At 32.9% G+C, this 8983-nt stretch overlaps 2 protein-coding genes across 3 annotated transcripts; one reads left to right on the top strand and one right to left on the bottom strand.

Annotated features, from left to right (window-relative positions):
• Window positions 1–2010: 2010 nt before the first annotated feature.
• Window positions 2011–5820, top strand: LOC115245899 (actin-related protein 8). The gene is made up of 8 exons (XM_029824393.1): window positions 2011–2276; window positions 2409–2576; window positions 2637–3134; window positions 3313–3657; window positions 3748–3894; window positions 4185–4404; window positions 4486–4614; window positions 4806–5820. Exons 1-8 carry the CDS (start codon window positions 2253–2255, stop codon window positions 4976–4978), a joined length of 1704 nt encoding a protein of 567 aa, XP_029680253.1. The 5' UTR covers window positions 2011–2252; the 3' UTR covers window positions 4979–5820.
• Window positions 5821–5956: 136 nt separating this feature from the next.
• On the bottom strand, window positions 5957–7152 carry LOC115245900. 2 transcript variants are annotated; one of them, XM_029824395.1, is made up of 4 exons: window positions 6710–7152; window positions 6492–6627; window positions 6310–6366; window positions 5957–6194 (listed from the first exon to the last, which is right to left on the bottom strand). In XM_029824395.1, the coding sequence occupies exons 1-4, from the start codon at window positions 7045–7047 to the stop codon at window positions 6042–6044; spliced, it is 684 nt and encodes a 227-aa protein (XP_029680255.1). In that variant the 5' UTR covers window positions 7048–7152; the 3' UTR covers window positions 5957–6041. The 2 variants fall into 2 exon arrangements, with proteins under 2 accessions (XP_029680255.1, XP_029680256.1); XM_029824396.1 differs by having other exon boundaries at window positions 6507–6627.
• Window positions 7153–8983: the final 1831 nt, after the last annotated feature.

The raw sequence follows: 8983 nt of genomic DNA, 5'->3' as shown, positions 1-8983 counted from the left end.
AGGCCGGTATTCATAGTCCGTTCTTATATTCAAGATCGTCTTAAGTACGATCTTAAGATACTATGCGGCCATTTCATTGGTTGAATGGGATCTTAAGACGACCCAAGACCACACTTAAGACGATCTTGGATATAAGAACGGACTATGAATACCGGCCATAGTATATCTAGACCGAGTGTTGAGGATTGGGGGCCGATGCCCACGTAGAAAAGGACATACTCTGTTTCGTGCCTCTTGCGTTCTCTCTCGCTCGCACGTAGCATGACGAAAGAGAGCGCTATGCTCTGTGCGAGCGAGAGAGAACGCAAGGGGCACGAAACAGAGTATGTCCTTTTCTACGTGGGCATCGGCCCCCACTCCTTAAATAAAGGCAAACGCTCGGTCTAGATATACTATGTCTATGGTGTCATCCAACACACTTACTGATCACTAATACAACTAAACATAACACTATATATGTACGAATATTCAAGATGGCGACGAATTGGTCCAAGTCATTCCATTTGGCAAACCTGGCCACATACGGAACATTTTTCGTGACCACTTTTTTCTTTCTACACTATCGAGATAACTTTCCTTATCGGTCAATTGTCCGGCAGTTTGATTTCGGGCTTGCTGTCAACCATCGGCTCTTCTTCCAAATAGCTATACTCAAGAATTCTTTCTATTGAAGTCAATTGACTTTCTAGTTCAGCCGTTTGTCTAATTCCCCACTGCAACATGTTTGTCAACGACATGATCTGTGTGATCGTTAAACCGATGTTACCAACTACTGCTAAATCTTCGAAGAACGTAAAAGCTACAATTATCACTCCGACATAAAGTTGGCAGATCATATCGATATAGAAGCCGAAAGCTCGGGATGTAGCTAGGAAGAGAAAGCAGGCAGACGAATGGAGATCTTGATGACTACATAAGTCCGCCATCAATATATTCTCGGCATTGAAAGCTCTGATTGTTGTTAAGCCTTGCAGAGACGCACTGAGATGACCGAAAATCGGCGAACGCGCTAAATAAATGTTCTTTATTATTTTATTTAACTTTAATTTATAATAATTTATTATATATAGACGATATTCGTAGTCGACTCTTTTATATTTGACATATAATAATATTATTAACATAATGTGTTGTTGTTTATTTATATATGAATATTATATGAATGCGGGAATAATTTTAATTTATTAATTTTTATTTTATATTAAAAAATAATAATTAAAAAAATACGTAAATGTGTATGTATTTGTTCAAATTTTTTTGTAGTCTGTTTTAATAAAATTATAAGTAATCAACAGATGCAGCCGTGCCTTGCGCAAAACGTACAACAACAGCGAAGTAAATCATATGACTATACACGATCTGTTTAGTTAAAGAATATTCTTAGAGAATAGTAGATATCTAAGATTATCAGATTTCAATGTTTGAACCTATTAAGGTGCCTTTACATGGCTGCGTCAAGCGTCGAGCGTTAAGCGTCGAGCGTCTGCGTAGAAAATTGCGCAGAATCTAATTTCAGCCTAGAATCTATCTCTTTTAAATTCTGCGCATTTTTCTGCGCAGACGTTCGACGCTTAATGGCACCCTTGAGGTGCCTTTACATGGCAGCGGCCATTTCATTGGTTGAATGGGATCTTAAGACGACCCAAGACCACACTTAAGACGATCTTGGATATAAGAACGGACTATGAATACCGGCCTATCTCTTTTAAATTCTGCGCAGACGCTCGACGCTTAATGCTGTCATGTAATGGCACCTTAATGCTGCCATGTAAAGGTACCTTAATGGCACCTTTACTCTTCCTTCATGATCTAACCGGACTTGGTGAAATTGGACCTTATGCCCGTATCAGACTACGCATTGAAGATTGAGATTGAAGATTGAAGATTGAAATTTGACCAATCAGAATAAAAAAATTTTAGTCCTTTTTGTTCTGATTAGTCAAATTGCAATCTTTAATCTTCAATTTTCAATGCGTAGTCTGATACGGGCTTTAGGCAACCCTGCGCTCAGGTGCTCACTCCTGTTAATCTTTACTCAATGTTTAAGGCATGATATGAAATATCGTTGACAATTTTTGAAAGCTTCCGAAAATTGAAATAAAATACCAAAATAGAGAAAAATATAAAAATATATATAAAGAAGAAAGAAAATATTCTATACTTTGTACTGATATATCTTAAAAGAAACAAATAATGATAAAAGAAGAGGAATAAATTCAAACAAAGCGATTTCAACATTATATTGCGAGAAAATGCCAGTTTATCAGGAAGCAGAAGTAATAATATCTATATATTATTAAAAATATTTATAAAGAGAAATATTTGTGAATTTTTTCGAAATTATATATATTATTTCCTTTTTTGGTTTGTTTATTAACAAATATGCATAATAATCAATGTTTATTCAGCAAATCCAAGCACAAACTATCATTGTTATTCATCCTGGCTCTATGTATTTGCGTATGGGTCGTGCTTCTGACCTGAAGCCTGTTACATTGTTACATGCAGTGGCAAGGAGACGTTTACCAAGTGGAATAAAATATAAGGACAGTTTTCTGCCACCAGCTGTAATATTAGTAAGTATAAACACATGTTATATGGCAAGAGAATTTTGTTATCAACATTATCTTTTATAGACGAAGGAGTTAACGCAAGCAATGGAAGAGTCTCGACTGCAAGTATCACATACTTTACAATCCTGCTTACAATCGGATGGAAGTCGAAGATATGCAACTCCACCACAGCAAATAGCAGCCTTCAATCGCCGATCCATCCCAGAAATTTCTTCTCCATGCAACATGAAATGGACAAAAACTGACTGTGACATAATTGTTGGTGATAATATTTTGTCATTAGATCCAGAGGAAGAATCTAATTTTAATATCCATTTTCCTTATAAAAGAGGTGAACTTAACATACATATGGGTCCAGGCGGCAGTTTAACAGCTATTATGGCAGATTTAAAAACAATCTGGGAATATGTGCTGACTGAAAAGCTGGATATTCCTTTGAGAGATTTAAAACACTATCGTGCAGTGCTTGTTGTACCTGATATCTATCATCGACCTTATTTGAAGGAAATGACTACATTATTATTGGATGAAATTGGTTTTGGTCGCTGTATTCTATTACAAGTTAGTTTTTGCTTATAATGCTAATATATTTGCTATTTATTTTTACATATAAGACTTACAAAAAGAAAATTTTATAAATTTTTTAATTTATTATATTTCTAATGTTTTATTATCAACTGTTTTATATCTTAAATAATTTGGAATTAAAATATAATTGCTATTGTTTTATCATTGATAGGATCATGTAGGCGCGCTGTTTGGTGCAGGTTTGGGATATGCATGTGTGGTAGATGTTGGAGCGCAGAAAATATCAGTGTCATGCGTGGAAGACGCAATTTCTCATAAAGATACGCGAGTACGTATGGATTATGGCAGCGCAGATGTTACACAGACATTTTTTTGGCTTTTACAAAAGTCCGCGTTTCCATACAAATTATGCGATCCCATCAACAAATTGGATGCGTTGCTCTTGGATCAATTAAAGATAGATTTCTGTCACGTGGATTTAAATGTATGTGGCTCACAGGAGAAAACATTTGTTGTTAGAAAGCCAAAACAACAAACAGAGAAATATACTTTGCAGGTATCTTTTTATTCACTCTTATAAAAAGAAAAAAGAAAATATTTTTTTCCTTTTTTATATATAATAAAATTGTATTGAAATTTGCAATAGGTAGGCGATGAATGCTTAATAGCACCTTTGAGCTTATTTCAACCTGAGTTGTTTAGAATTACTGGAACTCATAATGTTCATGTTCAAAAACGATCATTAGGAGATCCAGAAGATCCTTATGATGAGAATTATTTAAGAGAAACGAGTGTAAGTGTCTTTTTTTCAAACAAGTATATTTGCTTGAAATATTATGTAAAATTTTTCTACAAAGTATTATTTTTAGAAAAAAACGTTAATTAATATGTACATATTAATTTTTTATATAAAACAAAGATAAACATTTAAAAAATGTATTTTTAATATTTATATGAAAATTTTATAAATAAGATTGAGAGAACAATATCACTTTATATTTCTCAAGTTTAATTGAACATGTTTCTATTTTAATACATATTAATAGTATCATTTAAGTTCGACTAGATTTATTTTTGTTTCAGAGACGTGGAATGAAAGAATCTTTAGATCATTCATCAGAAATGCAGGAGGAAACGGCGACTGTACCTACAATTGCGGGCGAAGACGAAGTCGTAGTCGACGCGGTCGGCGATACTGCACCTAGTTTGTCTAATCGCGATTTAGAGGTTCCTCGAGATTTTGTGGTTCCACAACAATTATTGGGTCTTGATCAAGCTATATTACAAAGCATTGAACGATGTTGTAAGTATAAAATTATCTATTCGCCGAAAATGAGTTTATAACTAAAAGAGAATATGCATACAATTAATTTTATTTCCATAGCCAATGAAGATTTCAAAAGAAAAATGTATAGTTGCGTGCTAGTCGTCGGATCGGGTTTGAAGTTTAAGGGTATTGGTACATGGCTTCGCAATCGAATATCCCTTCAGACACCTTACATGTACAGGCCTGGTAAGTAGCATCAAAAGAAAATTATACAACTATGTCTTTTATACAGACTTATACATAGACTAATATCTTATGATATTTTATAGAATAAAATATATCAAAGTCTTTTTTTGGTTTGCGTGCCATTAATAATAGATAGTTGTAAATCTTCTATTGTTTAAAAGACAAAATCTTTTTTTAAAATGTTATTGTAGAACAACTAGATATTATAACGCAGCCGAAGGATATGGATCCTGGTATGACGACCTGGAAAGGAGCAGGAATTTTGAGTTGCTTGGAATCAGCACAGGAGTTGTGGATCGCTCGAACCGAATGGCACCGCTGGGGAGTGAGAATATTAAGGGAAAGATCTCCTTTTTTGTGGTAAAAAATACCTGCTCTCTTATTAATTAATTATAATAATTTATTATAGTATATTAGTTATAGTATAATAATTAATTATAGTATATTATATTATAAGACGTATTGTTTACAAGAAAAGCGAAAAAAATGAAAACAATGTAGAAATTCCCTCATTTACCATTGATGATTAAAAAATGTGAAACATTATTTCTGTTATAACAACAGAGGAATGTTTTACTTTTACATCAATTTTGTAATATTGATTTCTAAAATTAAGCAAAATTATAGAGAAAATATTAAGTTAAGAATATTAAGTTAATTATCAAGCATTCATAAACAAAATTTTATATTTGTTTCCTATTAATTATATCTCATAATAGGCAGCTATCTGTGGCCTAGTTTACACCGATATACTTTAATACATATTAAATACTAGACTGGCTAGTCATAGTCATTCCTCTAAAGAATGAAATGGTTGTGATTGGTCGGTATAATATTTAGTACGTATTAAAGTATATCGATGTAAACTAGGATTGTATATTGTATATCCACTATTTTTCCTCACAACTTATAAATTTTGTGAATAGATTTTTTATTTTTTTCGATAGAAGCATTTCAGTATACTCTGTTCCAATGCTCTTCAGAAAATGTGTCAATGCATATAATATTTATTCAAATAACATAATTAATATGTTGATTTTCATATCTCGAGTATATTACGTGATCTATACTTGGCTATATTTTTTTATTAAGCTATCTACATAACATGACTACACCTCGATTTGTTTAGAATAAAAATTGGAGAGGTAAAGTTGAATGACATTCGTGTATTTATTGCGTATATTTTAAATTCATGAATCAGAAACTTTATCAATGATTTTACGAATATAATATCTCTGTTTAAAATTGTTATATCACTTGGTAACAGATAAGATAAACGATACAAAATTGCAATTGAAATATGAATATAATATAAAATAAATTATTATAGCAGTTTGAAAAATACATTTTTAAAACAATTTATTATGCTGCATCAGCAATAAAACAAGTTTGTAATATATCATACAATTAAATATTTGTTGGATGTATTATAATAACTCAGTCATTCTAATTTTAGTTTTGTCATTACGGTGATATTGTACTATGTCATTTTCTATTAAAAAATTTACATAAAATGAAATATCTGGTGTAACATTTACATAAATATCATCTCCCCCTTTCATATAAGCAGATGTTAGTGCCTAAAATTATTCATATAATTATAATTATATCATTAAAATATATTTTGTACATTCATACAATTAACTAATTTTATAAAAAATATAGATTGCATTTTATAAAAATAATATTGCTTACTGCTAATAATTCCTTAAAGCCATCATTGTCAGAAAAAATTGTATCAACCACAGTATACTGTAAAAAGAGTTTACTAAATGAAATATCGATTTTTAGTTCTATATCTGATATAATATAAAAGCACAAAAGCACAATTTTATCTAATAAAAAATATATAAAATAAGTTTCTCAAGTTTACATACTAAATCATTCTTCACCTGTTGAAATATACGTTTAGTTACAACAAATTCCTTCTCATAAGTCTCATTTGCAAAAGTCTCTTCCATATCCAAATAAGCTTCTCGCATTTTCTCAAGCCCATCTTTTTTATTTTTCAAACTATAATAAATATGATAATAATACACAAATAGTAATGAAATTTTTGCATTCTTATACTTACAATTTGTATTGTTATACTTACTATATGATATCTTCTTGAATACCAGAAAGCTTCTGTTTTAAATTGTTGAGGAGCTCTTGCATGTTACGAATCTCTTCTTCCATTTCAGTCATTACTTCTACACGTAAATCAGATGTTCTTAGAATTGGATAATCTTCAGGTTCAACTTGTTGAATTTCTTTTAACAAGCTTTGGCATAATCTCTTTTGTTTCATTTTCACATCCTCGAGTGAACTTGATGGTTTCAGAGTAAAAACTTCATTGTTTGATATTTTATTTATTAAATCTTCTATTTTTTTTTCTTGTTCTATTTTCTTATCTTTTAGCGTTTCGAAAGCATCCTCTAACGTATATTCCATGTTTTTTGAAATTTATATACAAAGAGAAGTCTAATGGCCAATTTCACCAAATCCGGTTAGATGAACCGACGGTTAAAATTAGCAGGGTTCCAACTGAAATGATATGAATGCTTGGTTTTCCTTCACCTCTATTTTCTGTTGGCCACCCTGCTAATTTTAACCGTCGGTTCATCAATGGTCTAGTTTCCACCGAAGTATTAATTCGCATCTAGTGTGGCGTAGGACTAAATTTAAGTCGATGGAAATACGACTGACTGCGTTCATTTCACTCCCACTCCGATCTACAAGCTTTGTCGGCAAGTCACTCTACAAGTGGCAGCGAATTGACACGAAATTTAGGCGGTAGAAACGCTTGAAAGCAGATGGTGCCAACCTTTACTTTTCATTATTTCGTAACCATCAATATATAGTCGATATATAGTCTATATGTTGATGTTCGTAACAGTTACCATTTGTTCGTATTAATTATCAAAATAGAAAATAAACGAGAAATTTGTCAAGGATTATGTTTATTTACATTCACAAGCAAAAGTTAAGTTGGTTCTACTGAAATATCAATCTTCCTCGCTTCTATTCTATTTCCAGTGGAAACAGTACGTTAAATTCGATGCGCACCGAAACAGAATCGGATTGACGACTTCGGTGGAAACTAGATCAATGGCGAATTCGATTGATGTGCACTCGCTGCGTTTCAGTGGCTAGTAACTTTTTGTTACCAGACGCCATGAAGTAAGAGAGAAGGAGATCGAACTTGATAGCGCGCGAGTCGAAAAAATGGCCCTGATTCGTGACCCCTAATTGAGAGGGAGTTCGCTGAAGGGAATAGTTTCTCATGGATGGACGCCATATTTAAAGCTAACCTAAAGCAGTGTCGTGGTCAGCTGTACATGTTGCATCGCTGCACATGTTTGTTGCTCCGATTTGCGATTATAAAGCCAAATAAACTGAGAGCATTAAAAAAGAGTTTCTTTTATTGTGTGCATTGTTATAACGTATTCCGACAGCGGGAGATGGAAAATATCTTCGTCGAAAGCAATAAAACAGAAAGGTAAGTAATAGAAGTAAACAAGTAAACTTTTGATTAAGTAAAAGTGAATAATGCATAGTATTTTTTCAGTATAATGGAAGAAAACTCAAAGAATATAGAGCATGAGACAGATGAATTAAAATTCAAATATTTGCAAAGAAATTTGAATTTAGTCGAACGGCCTTCTTCGAATTGGGGATTTTCAAGAGGAAACGATACATTTTTTGGTTTTATGAAGGCAGAAAGTGATTTCAGTGTCAGAAAAAGAGTTGCTGTATTCCCAAATTTAATATTTATATTGATGACAAGATTATGCCCTTTTCAAAATATATAAAAGGTGCCCCTTGCGTTCTCTCTCGCTCGCACGTAGCATGACGAAAGAGAGCGCTATGCTCTGTGCGAGCGAGAGAGAACGCAAGGGGCACGAAACAGAGTATGTCCTTTTCTACGTGGTCATCGGCCCCCACTCCTTAAATAAAGGCAAACGCTCGGTCTAGATATACTATGTCTATGGTAGTATCCGTGAAGGCACAAACACCGATACGTTGAACACACGGATGCGATCGTTTATTTAAAAAGTATAAAAATTCTTTAAGTTAATTAAAACTTACTTACGTTACATTTCTTCTTCTTACACGGTGACGTTTCATCAGCATCTTGAATCGGAACGTAATAATTCATGAGGCTTCCTTCAGTAGGATACATTTTATATGAACCTTTCACACAAGCGGCCAATGCAATACTGAATGTATTAAACATATTTAAAATATGTATTAGCGTTGCAAAATTGCAATGTGGTAGGGATTATTGCCGACGCAATATTTTTTCAATTTTTCCATTCAAGCTCCGATGTACGGCTGCTTTGCGATGACATCACCCCCAGGTGTGAGATTTAGCGGAATGCACAAA

This window comes from Formica exsecta, unplaced genomic scaffold (assembly GCF_003651465.1).
Source record: "Formica exsecta isolate Colony F162 unplaced genomic scaffold, ASM365146v1 scaffold136, whole genome shotgun sequence".
Lineage (NCBI taxonomy): Eukaryota > Metazoa > Arthropoda > Insecta > Hymenoptera > Formicidae > Formica > Formica exsecta.
Note: the sequence above shows the minus strand (reverse complement) of the source record. Positions and strands in the feature narration are given on the sequence as shown.

Bases quoted from the DNA above. Each gene is read 5' to 3' on its own strand.
- LOC115245899 (XM_029824393.1), top strand. From the start codon at position 2,253: ATGCCAGTTTATCAGGAAGCAGAA. The intron at 2,577-2,636 runs GTAAGTATAAAC...TATCTTTTATAG, and splicing joins TGCCACCAGCTGTAATATTA to ACGAAGGAGTTAACGCAAGC. The intron at 4,615-4,805 runs GTAAGTAGCATC...ATGTTATTGTAG, and splicing joins ACCTTACATGTACAGGCCTG to AACAACTAGATATTATAACG.
- LOC115245900 (XM_029824395.1), bottom strand. From the start codon at position 7,047: ATGGAATATACGTTAGAGGATGCTTTCGAAACGCTAAAAGATAAGAAA. The intron at 6,628-6,709 runs GTAAGTATAACA...TATTTATTATAG, and splicing joins ATTCAAGAAGATATCATATA to TTTGAAAAATAAAAAAGATG. The intron at 6,195-6,309 runs GTAAGCAATATT...GAATAATTTTAG, and splicing joins GCTTTAAGGAATTATTAGCA to GCACTAACATCTGCTTATAT.